The sequence below is a fragment of the Rousettus aegyptiacus genome, unplaced genomic scaffold (assembly GCF_014176215.1).
Source record: "Rousettus aegyptiacus isolate mRouAeg1 unplaced genomic scaffold, mRouAeg1.p scaffold_m13_p_11, whole genome shotgun sequence".
NCBI lineage: Eukaryota > Metazoa > Chordata > Mammalia > Chiroptera > Pteropodidae > Rousettus > Rousettus aegyptiacus.
Genome location: NW_023416286.1, coordinates 45232919 through 45245384, shown reverse-complemented (window position 1 = coordinate 45245384; position 12466 = coordinate 45232919). Strand labels below are relative to the sequence as shown.

Sequence of the window (12466 nt, the reverse complement as noted above, 5' to 3'; positions counted from 1 at the left end):
GTTTATCTCCAATAAAGTGGGATTTCCACAGAAACTCAGACTGTGGAATGCAGAATTCTACAAATGAGAGAAGATTGATGGGCCAAGCTGTAAAATGAGGTAATAGTGTGAAGAGTGTCCACTTGGCATGTGATATTTTGATATGCGGTCTTATAAGCAAAAGTTTAGCAAAAGTACTCGTGGTTTATTATCTCAGAATGACTCTGAGAGTTTAAACCAAGATATTTAAAAATCTGCACCTATTTTAACTTCAATACACAATAGTGTGTTTTATATTGCTGCTACAACAAACTGCCACTAGTGGCTTAAAACAATACAAATTGTTTACTTATAGTTTAGAGATCAGAACTCTAGCATGGGTCTCACCGGGCTAAAATCAAGAATGTCGGCAGGGTCATGTTCCTTTCTGGAGGCTCTAGAGGAGAATGCATTTCCTTGGCCTTTCCAACTTCTAGAGGCTACCTGCCTTGCTTTGCTCAGGGCCTCTCCTTCCATCCTCAAAGCCAGCAATAATCAGTTGAGTTTTGTCACACTGCATCACTGGCACTGACTTTCCTGCCTCCCTCTTTCACTTTTAAGGACCCTGTGATTGTATGAGGCCCACCTAGATAATCCAGGATAATCTTCCCATCTAAAGTTAACTAATTAGCAACTTTAATTTCATCTACAACCTTAATCCTCCTTTGCCATGAAACCTCATATATTCACAGGTTCAGGGAATTAGGATGTAGCCATCTTTGGGAAGGACCATTATTCTGCCTACAAACAGTATGCTTCCTGAAAAATGACGGATAAATCAAACCCAAAAGGTAGATTTATTAAGTGACTTACAAAATATTTTAGGTACTCTGCCTATCTATACATTGGATAACTGTAGATAATTGCAGTCATTTGCTCAATGCAAACATTGGACCTAACACACAACTATCACCTGGCCCAACTTAGAATCTGGGAAGAGATGTTGACACTGAAGATTGATGTTAAATATTGAAGATTTTATATTGTCCTCAATATCTAAATTCAAACTAAAGAGTGAATTTAGCAATATAAACACCGAAATAACTGGGCATGGAGACCAAAACTGACTTTCTACTTGTGGACAGCTCACCTTAGTCCTACAGTTGCAGGAGAAACCCTAACTTCCTAGGCCTGGGGATATCCTGTACAGGTATAGACACACACTATTTTTACACAGAGTTCTTCTAATATTCTAAGACATTCACTTTTACCATAAGTAGTGTGTGATTTGAAACACAAACCCAAACAATATTTTCTACTGCTAAAGCCATATCTGCTCTAGAAAGCAAAATTCAGTACAGAAACAGACTATGAATACTGGTTTTAAAACTCTGGGGAGTTTGTTCCTCACCAGAAGTGAAACTCAACCAGCAGTGGATGACTTTCTGTATTTGGCCCAGCACACCCTAGAGTCTCAGCTTGGTTCTCTAGAAACCTAGATTTGATCCAAACCATCTCAGTATTCAACGTCCAGTAAGTGGATTAATGTGGGACAAAATTTAAAATTGGTTTGTATTTTGAGAAAATGGAGAAAGGAGCCAATAGTGTTATCTATCTATATTGAATGTAGTTCATTATGAAGGTTGTTAAGAGTCTCTGTGAGTCTTTGTTTTTTGTACATAAAAACATAAAACATATATAAATGGGAGTTATTATAAAGCATAGAAGGTAAGAGGGTGGGGCTGTGAGTAAGACACATCCTCAGACTTCTGAGAGCTACCAAAAGGTGCTATAGCACAAGTGAGCTGGAAGGCCAGTCTATACAGGAGCTGGCAAAGCTCCCCAAAGTTAGCCTTCTTTTAATGACTAGGGAAACACAGGAAACCAAATGGTACATTCAAACCCTTACCACATAAAGCCCAGTCTCTTGTTACCATGGCAACCATCCAATAGGCCATTGTGATATAAGGGAGCAAGTAGTCATAACCTCCTTATTCTTTCTTAGGACTTGCCCTCCAAGATGAATGTTTCAGAAAGAAGGTGCAAAGCTGGACCCAAAGAGACCCTAGGGACAGAACCCAGGCCTGATAGTCAAAAGGTCCAGGGTCTGGCTGCAGCTTCATCCCTAATTCAAGGACACTGACCAATCTACACTGAGAGGGCTCTGACTTCAACCCACTCCTTTCGGTGTAAACATCCAACAGACACAGTGGCTTCCAAACTCACCTACAGGGCTCAGAGGTAAAGTAGGTAAGGTGTAACTCCCTTATCCTTCACCTAGTAAATGTGACATTGAGTCCATTTAGCTTCTGGGTCTTTATCCATAAAATGGAGATGACTCTACCCTTTCCGGTGTTGTCAGTTAAGATGAGATCAGGTGTCTGATATGTAGTGAGCCTTGAGTAAATTACAGTAGTATCATTTCCTTTCTCTAGCTCTATGTAAATGTTGCTCTACCCTCTGAAGTGCCTTCTCTTCCCCCATCAGACTATCTACATCTACCTCCTTTGAAGATTCTGCTTAAGTTCAGTTTCCTCAAGAAGCCTTCCCTCTCCTCTGAGCGTTCGAGAAATAATATGGATAAAGCACCTAGACCAGCTAGCACATGACATTCTTGGTAAACAGTAGCAATTACTATTTGGTGTGTACATTTAGATTTTCTTGATATAATCTTAAGTATTCATTTTATCTTCCCCATTAGAGGATAAGCACATTAAAGACAAAGTCATCTTTTTTTAATTTATTTTTTCCCTGATGGATCCCTGATGGAGCCTGGGTCAGTGCTCAATATATTCTTAGTAAACTGACTGACTAGAATCTTTAAGACTTCAAAACACACAGATTAGCTAAAGTGCGCTTAGTCTTTTCCAGTCAGGGGACCAGTAAAAGTTAATATTACTTCATAGAAAGGATGATTGACAATACTTCACCTTTTATATCTGTATAACAGCCAGTGTATTATCCCATTTTATCCTCCCAAGTATCTTTTGGAACCCAAGGTAGCACTTTCCAGACTCTTTCATATCAAAGTGCACAGAGAACATTTACAAGGTACCCAGGATGTTTCCAGAGCCTTCCAGAAAGCAGCTGCCTCATGTCGGGCACGGACATGCTGAGGGCCGAGGGAATCAGTATCTTAGCATCCTCAAAATCCACAGGGGGAGTCGTGGCCCAAAGTCATGAAGCTAGCAATGACAGAGCCAGGATTTGAACCCAGGGCTGTGTGATTGCAAGTCATGTATTTTTTTCCTTTTTCCAAATGGTGTGGTAAGCTGAGGTCACTCGGGTCATCTCCTTTTCTTCTTCCTTTGTATTTAACAAAGATCTTATTGAAAATATCAGCCTATCCAGACTGTAATGACCTTAGGGTAAAGATTTAAGGGAGTACTGGTGCAGCCAGGATTGTGAAGGCCCATGCTTAGCAACAGAATCAAAAAAACCAGGAAAACAAGCATGTGGTAATTGTTACATTGCCCTTCCTCACTAGGGAATATTTATTTTAGAGTTCTTAACAGAACTCTAAAATAAATATTTGTCAAGAAAGACATATATTTTGTCCTTTAATGGAGGTTTTTCCCTTAGTGCTTTGAAATGGTTTAGACGGATTATGGCAAACTGAGAATGCTCTTGGGGCATCCCCCACCTTGGCCTCTCTCACCACGGAGAAGGTACAAACCACAGTGGAGAAAACATGAGGCTAGGATTCACAGAGATGTAAGTTCAGATTCTAGCGCCTTCAGTTACTAAGTCTCTTTGGATAAATGACGGCTTCTCACTTCAGTTTCTGCAGCTGGAATATGGGATTAAAGACTCCTGGGGTTATTGTGCAGATTGGAGATAAAGCATCTAAAATACCTAGCCCAGTGCCAGCATGTAGTAGGTTCTCAACAAACAATGGGTCTGTTATTAGGCATCATTTAGCTGACTGAGGATGTCAATGTTTAGGCTCTTTCATGCAATTTTTCTTGTAATAAAGTAAAAATAGTCTCTTTTGTAGACAAGATAAACATGGAGTATTAGGAAACCATACATGGTTATGTTAAGTATAATCATTATACCTGACTGGAGTTAAGTAATTGACACCACCCTACCCTGGCTGCTTTTGTCATGAGGCTCTGAACAGAGGGGTCTTCACCAGAGAACACACTACTCATGTTCTGATCCTGAACATCAATTAAAGGACCTCCCCTAAGCACCCAAAGCAGCCCTAGGGATTTCTTCAACTGAGACCCCAGGAGGATGGTGGAGAGCTTCCTGGCACTAAGCCAGGCTCATTAGCAAACATTCACTAAGTATTTGTGAATACTCGACTCCCTGAGCCCCTCCACTCTCTATTCCATCACTAAGTCCTGCCAATTTTACCACTAAATTAGCTCTTAAATCTGCCCGCTCCTCTCTATCTCCACCACCATCAGCTCAGTTGAATCTCTCACCTGGAATACTCCAAAAGCCTCATAACTGATGTTCCCACATGACAGAGCAATGCCAGTGGTGTCTTGTACCACCTCCTCAGATCTGATTGTTAAATAAATATTCAGGAATTCAGTGAGAACTGGTTGTTAAACTGTCAGTGGTTTGAAATAAGCCATGGTGGGAATAGTTATGCTGTGCATATTGGTAACTGCTACCAATCAGGACATCTTTGCAGAGAGCCGATTTCCCAGTATACCATTGCTTGGGTCCCTTCCAATCTGTCCCTGTGCTCAGAGTAGACTACCTTCAAAGGCTTCCTGTCACTCTTAATATCAAAATAAAATCTCCTTGGCAGGGCCTGACTCTCACCTTCTCCTCATCCTCCCTTCCTGTCACACTCATCTTTCAGTTTCACCTGCTGGCCATGACTTACCCTTCCACACGGCCTCTGAACAGACTGCTCCCTCTGCCCGGAAATATCTTCCTACCTTCTCTGCCTGGCTAACTTCTATCAATCCCTCAGGTCTCTGCTGGAGTGCCACTTCCTTGGGAAAGCCTTCGCTGATTCCCTGCTGTAAGGTCTCGTTGCACTGGGCCCCTCTCCTGTGTTGTACTTATATTATTTGGGAGTTTACATTTATAATTTTTGATTAATGGCTTTCTTTTTTCCAAAAAGGTTTTATCAAAAGCCAAAAAGGTTTTACTCACCACTGTATCCATAATAAATAGTATTTAAGGGTTGACTGAGTGAATGATTTTATGCACCTAATACATGTATAACATAAAGATAGTTGCTATGGGGGAATAGAAAGAAATCCAAAGCCAGACAGAGCCCAGGATGACCAAGAACTTAGAGCCTTAACAAGACACACTCCTACACCTAGACCAAAAGCCATTACATGAGGCATGCCGACTGAGTGGAGCTGAAGAAATTCAATAGGAGAACTAATTCCCATAGAATGAAGAAGTCCGTGATGGGTTTAAGGAGGACATGGTCTAGAGCAACCTGGAGAAATGGGTAGAATTTATACACAGCTATCTATGAGAAAGAGGCTTGTCCAAGAGAGGGCTCAGCCAACAAACCTATTGGGAGCCAACAAGGAGTACAACGACAGGGGGAGGCCAGATCGCAGGGGAGCCTCAAAAGGTAGGATGAAGAGTTTGGCTTTTGGCTTTTTCAAAATAAAAAATAAGGTTTTTGAACAAGGGAAGGAACGTGAAAGCAGTAATTCTAGAAAACTAATTTTCTCTCTCTCTCTCTCTCTCTCTCTCTCTCTCTCTCTCTCTCTCTCTCTCTCTCTCTCGTAGGCCCATAACTATGAAGCCAGAAATGAATTTAATCTGACAATAGCTTTCCAAACCGAGAGAGCAGGTGGGGGTCATTTTGAGCTACAGATGACAGACAAGTGGCACATCTGAACAAAACTCTTTTTGAAGGAAACCAACACGTCCCTAGCTCAGCTGCAGCAAGGTTTGCCACAGTCAAGACTCTAAAAGCCCTGGCCTGTCTAGAAGCAGCCCTGCCCAGGTATATGTGGGGCTGTAGAATGATCTGACTCTTCCATTGAAATGCTAGGATCCTGGGTATACTCTGACAAGAACGAATTTGAGCCAATTTAGTTTCTAAGGCCCCCTTAAGGTATAGAGTACACTGGAATCCTAGGTTCCCAGTTGTGTGTGACAATGTCACTGGAGGGCAGAGTGCAGTATTGGCTGGCCAGTATCCCTGATGACCCTCCCTGCTCGCTGTAGTATGGCTCCTGGGAAGTGGTGTGCAATTTGCCATCCCTTCAGTCCAAAAAGGTGCTCAGGAGCCCTTGAGTAAAAACCCAGTGCCTTTCTTCAAAGACTTCAGTGGGTCTGAATTTTGGATCAGGAAGCTAATTTTAGCTTTTGGTAAGTGAGGGTTTCCTAGAACAGCAGTCTCCAAATTGGATAAATGCACTCTCGGGGTTACCCAAGACTGGAATACAAAAATACAAAAAAAAAAAAAAGAAATTAAATTGTTCTGTTATTAACTGTATGACATTTCTCTTCAGACCATGTGTCAGGTCACTTGCCACTTCTAGTACTAGAGGTATCCTGAGGAAAATGGGCATTCAACAGGCAGGAGTGAACAGGGACCTATGTTGCAGGTTATGTGTACTTTGCTTAGGTAGAATTATGCATTGTATTATCCAATATTAATAAAATAACTCTCATAAAATGGACAAAAGGCTTAAAGAGATTCTGCCTGTGAATTTCAGCATATGTAACACCTACGCAGCAAACAGAAAGATGGAAGAATTAACACTTCTAATGTGAGAAACTCATGTCAAACACATAAGGAATAAAAACAATAAGGCTGTAATCAGATCTAAAGGAAAAACTGTCCAAATAATTCATAATTACAAAAATTATTTGAGATACAGATTTTTATCCAGTATTCTTAATGGTAATTCTCACTTTCACATGGATCTGTGTATTCTGTGCTGTGAAGCACCACAAACAATGCTGGGAAGATATCATAATTGGTAAATATTTATTTTTTCATTTTAAAACATTTAAAAATTTTAATTATTCTCATCCTTTAAAGTTCTTCTATTTTTGTACGTTTTATAACATCTGATATATCTGTATACAATGTATGAGTACATGATATTCTTATGTTAGCAGATACATAATTTTAAAAATATGTAATTGAGGCTGAAAACTTAAATTTTTTTTTCCTATTTATTTAGGTAGCATAGTCGATAAAGCTTAGAGACAGCTCTGCAGCCCTGAAGCTCCCTTCTCAGTCCCCTTTCTCATTCTCTCCCAAGAAGCCCATGAACAAAAGTGAGTCCCATTCACCCATTCAGCACATTTTGAGGTAGAAGCAGTGACAGGGAGGCCTGTCTTCCCCCAGCCCCCATCCCAGCCACCCATGGCTCTTCCCAGTAGCACAGAGGCCCTACCTGATTGTGCCATCGAATGACGTTTCCAAATCCCCCTGTCCCAAGTCGTTCTTTCATTTCCCAGGCCCCACATGTCTGGGTTGGCAGGGAAGGTGACCAGCTCATACTGATGCTGTGATAACTCTGTAAGCAATTTGGGGTGGGGGACAAAAGTTTATGGTTAAGAAAAAATGGAACTCAAGGAGATGGGGAAGGTAAGAGATACCACAGCCCTTCAATGTAAGAAAAGGAAAAACTGAGCTGGTTTTCATTTTGTAAATAAACCAGTTGGGTTTGTTTTTGGTTTTAGTGGCAAACTTTTGTCTTTCTCACCTTCCCCGCCCCCACCACAACCATTGTGTAAGCAAGGAGGGAGGAAAGTCACTCCAAGGAGATGATGCCACACACCCCATGGGCTTGAAAAGGGATCCCCAGCCTGTACGCCAGCACTACTCGCCCTGCCCAAGGTGGAAGGGAGAGAATCTGAGTTTCTCCACGGTCACGTGTGTCTTCACATGGTCTAAATGAATCACAGCTCTCTCCCAAAGCCACCCACCTCGAAGCAGCCACCTGGAACTACCCCGGTGGTTGGGCCTCCAAATGCCAACCACACAAGAGAAACGCTTCTACGCCCGAAACTCCCCCCGCCCTCTCCTCCGACTTTTAAACTCCACATAAGTTTCTTCGGGAGCCTCAAGTGAGGCTGAAGGTGCGAGCCCTCCTGGGCAAAGGAGGGGTCGGCAGGTGGCACCGGACCCCGGCGCCCCGCAGCCCGCCCGGAGACTCACCTGTCGGCGGGGACACGGGGTGGGGGATGCGGGGGCTGGGGCGGCAAAACTGGGGGCTCTCGTACCACCCTGAAGACATTAAAATGCGGGAATCTTAAACCTGCCAGCCGAGCGCCACTTCCTCAAACGCTTCCTGCCCTGACGTCACGAATCACGTCGGCCGCGGCCCGCCCTTAAAGAGGCCCCAGGGGGGCGCTGGCGCAGGATGCGCCTGGTGTCAGTGCACGGCGGCGCAAGCCAGCGGGTACCCCTGGGAACCAGTATTCCAGGGATTCCGGGATGGAATGATGTGGCTTCTAGGCAATTCTAATCGAAATTAGACAGGCTTCGTTCTCAGAGATTAAAGAACGGCCCTAAAACAAGCCCTAACACGCCAGAGTTTTCTTAAGACAAATGATTTTCACCTGAAAAGGTTTCTAGGACAGGGATGTTGGGGATTTCCACACCCCAGCCCTCCTGAGGTGAACTTGACCCTGCTTCCTAAACTTTTGACTGGGTGGAATTTCCCGCTCCCCTACTAGGATTGATTTAGGGACTGTTTTACAAGAATTAGCATTGGCCTCTGGTCCTCATGCTGTACTCCCCTGGTCTGGAGGTTCTTTGGCTCCACATCAAGAATGATAAATCACAGCTGTACTCCTTAGAAGTGACAGTCCCCACTCCCCCCTTAAGAAAACAAGAAAAGTGGGGGTGGGGGAAATCTGTTACTGTAACAATAAACTGCAGTGTGGGCTCCAGCAAAGTAGAGAAATTGAGAGAGGCTCTCAGCCCTGAGGTTTATCATTCATCTCCTACCTACTTGGCATTAGAGTAAGGTCTTCTACAATAGTTTCGCAGGTCTGTGGCACTATATTAGCAGACAAAGGAATTGTGGGTGGTTTGGTTTATTTACTCAAGCAGGAAAAAAATATTAAAGGAAACCTGAAATAATAATAGCTACATTTACGGAGTGCTTACTAAGTGTCAGGCACTATTTAAACTCTGTACTTGGATTTCCTCATTTGGTCCTCAAGACAACCCTACCGGTTGGACAATATTGCATTATTATTATCATCCTCGGTATACAGATGAGAAAACTGAAACACAGAAAGGAAAAGTCTTTATCCCAAAGTCACAGGGCTAGTAAATGGATGCCCTGATAGTCAAACCCAAGCAGCTGGTTCTTGGCCCACACTCTTTAATATTTGGTTAGTAGTAGCATACTGAGAAGTTCAGAAGGAGGCCAACTAGATTCTGAAGCCAGATACAGCTATTGACTACCTCTGAGATTCTAGGGCCAGTTTCTTAACCATTCCCAGCCTCCTTTTCACTTCTTTAAAATATAGGCAATATTAGGTTGAGTTGCATGAAACTGTCATTTTGTTGTAAGTCAAAAACAGCCAAAACAAGAGCAACAAAGATCAGCAGTTTCATCTGGTTCAGCCTAAAAACAGCAGGAGGATAGGAGGGCACACAAGTCCAAGACAGGAGGTGCCAGCAGGGTTGTTGTGAAGGACAGATGAGGTAATGGTAGGGCCATGCCTGACACAGAGGACACTCCTGCCTGAACGGAGCCCAGAGGCTGAAGTTAACTAAGTTAATTGGGACCTGTGTCAACCTAAACAGATGAGCAGTAGTGCCCAAGGCCGCTCTAGGCACTCAGAGCTGTCCAGTATTTCTCAATTTACTCTATGGTCTCTGCTAAATAGCACACTCAGTCTCAAAGCAGGAAGAGAAAGGAACACGAGTAAATAGTTGTAAAACACTTAGAATAGTGCCTGACATATTCTAAGTGTAGTATAAGTGTTTGTTTAATAAATAAATTTTTAAAATAAAACATTTATTGAGCTCCTATATGTGCTGGGCCCTATGTAGAGTCTATTTTCTGTATGATATCATAAAAGTTTTCTTTTTAATCCTGTCACTTCTGAGAAACTTGGCGAGACATGCACTGAAAGGTCAAAGGTTTACTTTGTACTGCTATAATTTAGGAGTTCTCATTTGCTCAGCTCATAGTAACTTGGTTTTCAACTGAACATAAATCTCTCTGATAAGTCATATATTACTAGATTTTTTAAAAATTAATGATGGCTCAGGAAGGAGACTCTGGGTTTTATCATGTCCCAAGGTATTTATCACCTTAAGCTCTGTTTTCCCTCCAGATAAGACATGTCTACTATCTACATCTGGTCTATATCCTGCTCTAGAGATGTGAGCAGACTGTTTAAAACAATTTTTTTTCAAATGGAATAGAAAAATTTTTCTTTTTTTTTTCTGTTTTGAGGCTGAGTGTATTATTTAGCAGTGACTGTAGGGTAATCAAGAAATACTGAGTGGCCAGAGTGCCTTGCACAGCCCTGGGCACCACTGACCCAGGGTATCCTAGCAATGTGACTCTCATCAGAGGCACCAGTAATCTCATTGGAGACATAAGGCTCACAAAGAGCCATCAAATAATGAGAGATAAAGATGAGGCAATAAAAAACCAGTGCTAATTAGCTCTGCTGTAAAGGCAGTAGTATTGGTGGTAAGGATAAAGTTTCTAAGCAGTTCATTTTAAAATAAAATATTCTTCCCAGAGTAAGCTAACGATAACTATCCTCTTACTCAGTCTTTTTGTGTCATCATTTGAGAAAACTCTGCTCTCTCATCTAGGAGCAGCCAGTCAAAGCAGCACTGAGCTCCTCTGAGTGAGGAAAGGATTGTTTTATGAATAGTCTGGAAGCTGAGTCATAGTAAGAGAAGCCAGCTGAAAAATAGGAAGGCAATAAAAGAGACCACTCAGGCTAAGTAGGATTTCTCCAGCACCCCAATCCCAGTCAGCTCTGGTTCAGTGACTTCAGCAACTCTTTTATTATTCTTCCAAGTTTATTTTATCCCAGACATGCAGAGAGAGGACTTTGCAAGTCAGGACGTGCCCTTCAACAAACAAAAATTCTCCTGCCAGAAAAGTTGGAAAACTCGTTTAGTTGGAAGACATGAAGAAATCGCCTTTCTTCTAGGAGAATTGGTAGGAGATGGGAGTGGACTTGTGGGGACTGTTGGTGAGATTGAACTTAGGCCCAGACCCTTCAGAGCTCAGTGCAGAGCTGGCTGTGGAAGAGGAAGGAAAGAAAATGCAGCTAACTTCTATCTCTGTGAATGAGACCTGGGCCAATGGTGAAACTTTAGAGGAACAGGGCCAGCCAGGCCATCATGCCTCAAACCTTGGGCGAAACACTGAAAGCTGAGGATTTAGGGCCTTGAGTCACCCTCCTGGAGGAATGACAGATACCTGGAGGAGGAGTGACAGCTTGCACGTTCTCTTCATGTTTACACACACATATTTTTATTTCAGTAAATTCAAATTAAAGCGGAAGAGGTCACCAAAGGGCAGCTGCCCACCCCTTGATCGATGGTGACAGGGAGACCATGTGTATGTGTCTATACCACCTAGAAGGTATGTTCTCTAGCTCACCTTTGTTCTGAGCTGCTACTTTGCTCCCTAGGAACAGAGATTTTGTTCACTGCTACATTCCTAGTACCTGGTACATCATGGATGTTCAATAAAAACTTCCTGAGTGAGGAAATACAGTCAATAAAATTGTAACAACTATGTATGATGTTAGGGGGAGTACTGGACTTATGGGGTGAGGACTTTGTAAGATATATAAATATCTAATCACAGTGTTGCGCTCTTGAAACTAATATAATATTATGTGTTAACTCTAATTGGAAAAAAAAATTAAGCCAAAAAAAAAAAAAGGAAAAAATTTCCTGAATAAATGAATTACAAAGACTGATAACTGCACTCTTTAGCTTTAGAAAGGGCACGTAGTCTCTAGAAAATGAGAGACATGGGTTATAATCCTAGTTCTGTTGTCCTTTTGGCTTTGTAAGCTCAGTCAGCTTAATGAACCTCATTGAGCCTCAGTTTTCTCATCTGTAAAATGGGAGCTAATTAAACCTACTCTTCATGGTTATAGAGTTTAAGTGAAATTATGTATATGAAATGCCTAGTGCAGAGCCTGGTACTTATTAAGCCCTCTTTAAATAGTAGTTATTAATGAGTGTTTTTTAAATGCAATAATCCAGAAGTCAGCTGAGATCCCTGTCCTTTGTGATTCCAGTGAAATGAGCCCATACCCTCCCCACCTTAGTGAAAGACCCCGTGCCCTTTCACCTTTCACATCTACCCAGGAATTTGATGTAACACGTGGTATTATATGATGGTGGGTGAGGTGGGTGGTATGATTTGTAGTTACCTCTGATTCTGAGCTCCTACTTTGGCTAATTCTTAACTGCCCTTTCTAAGGAGGTCCTCCTCGCCACCGCGACCGGCCGTTTTGTCACCACACTCTATTCCAGTCCTTCGGAGCACTTATTACTGATTTTTTTGAGCTCAACTTTTTACTGAACATGTTCAAAAGAGGT

General features: G+C 42.3%; 1 protein-coding gene across 3 annotated transcripts in view; it reads right to left on the bottom strand.

Moving 5' to 3' along the window:
* Nucleotides 1–8206, bottom strand: part of IKBKB (inhibitor of nuclear factor kappa B kinase subunit beta) — a 45929-nt gene extending 37723 nt beyond the window's left edge. The window contains exons 1-2 of one of the 3 annotated variants that reach the window (XM_016127423.2): nt 8075–8206; nt 7308–7430 (exon numbers count right to left, since the gene is read on the bottom strand). In XM_016127423.2, coding sequence (XP_015982909.1) covers nt 7308–7412 — 105 coding nt within the window. In that variant the 5' untranslated portion in view covers nt 7413–7430; nt 8075–8206. Of the gene's footprint in view, nt 1–7307; nt 7431–7694; nt 7898–8074 lie in introns of those variants that run through there. The other 2 variants (XM_036228751.1, XM_016127424.2) reach the window with 2 other exon arrangements.
* Nucleotides 8207–12466: the final 4260 nt, after the last annotated feature.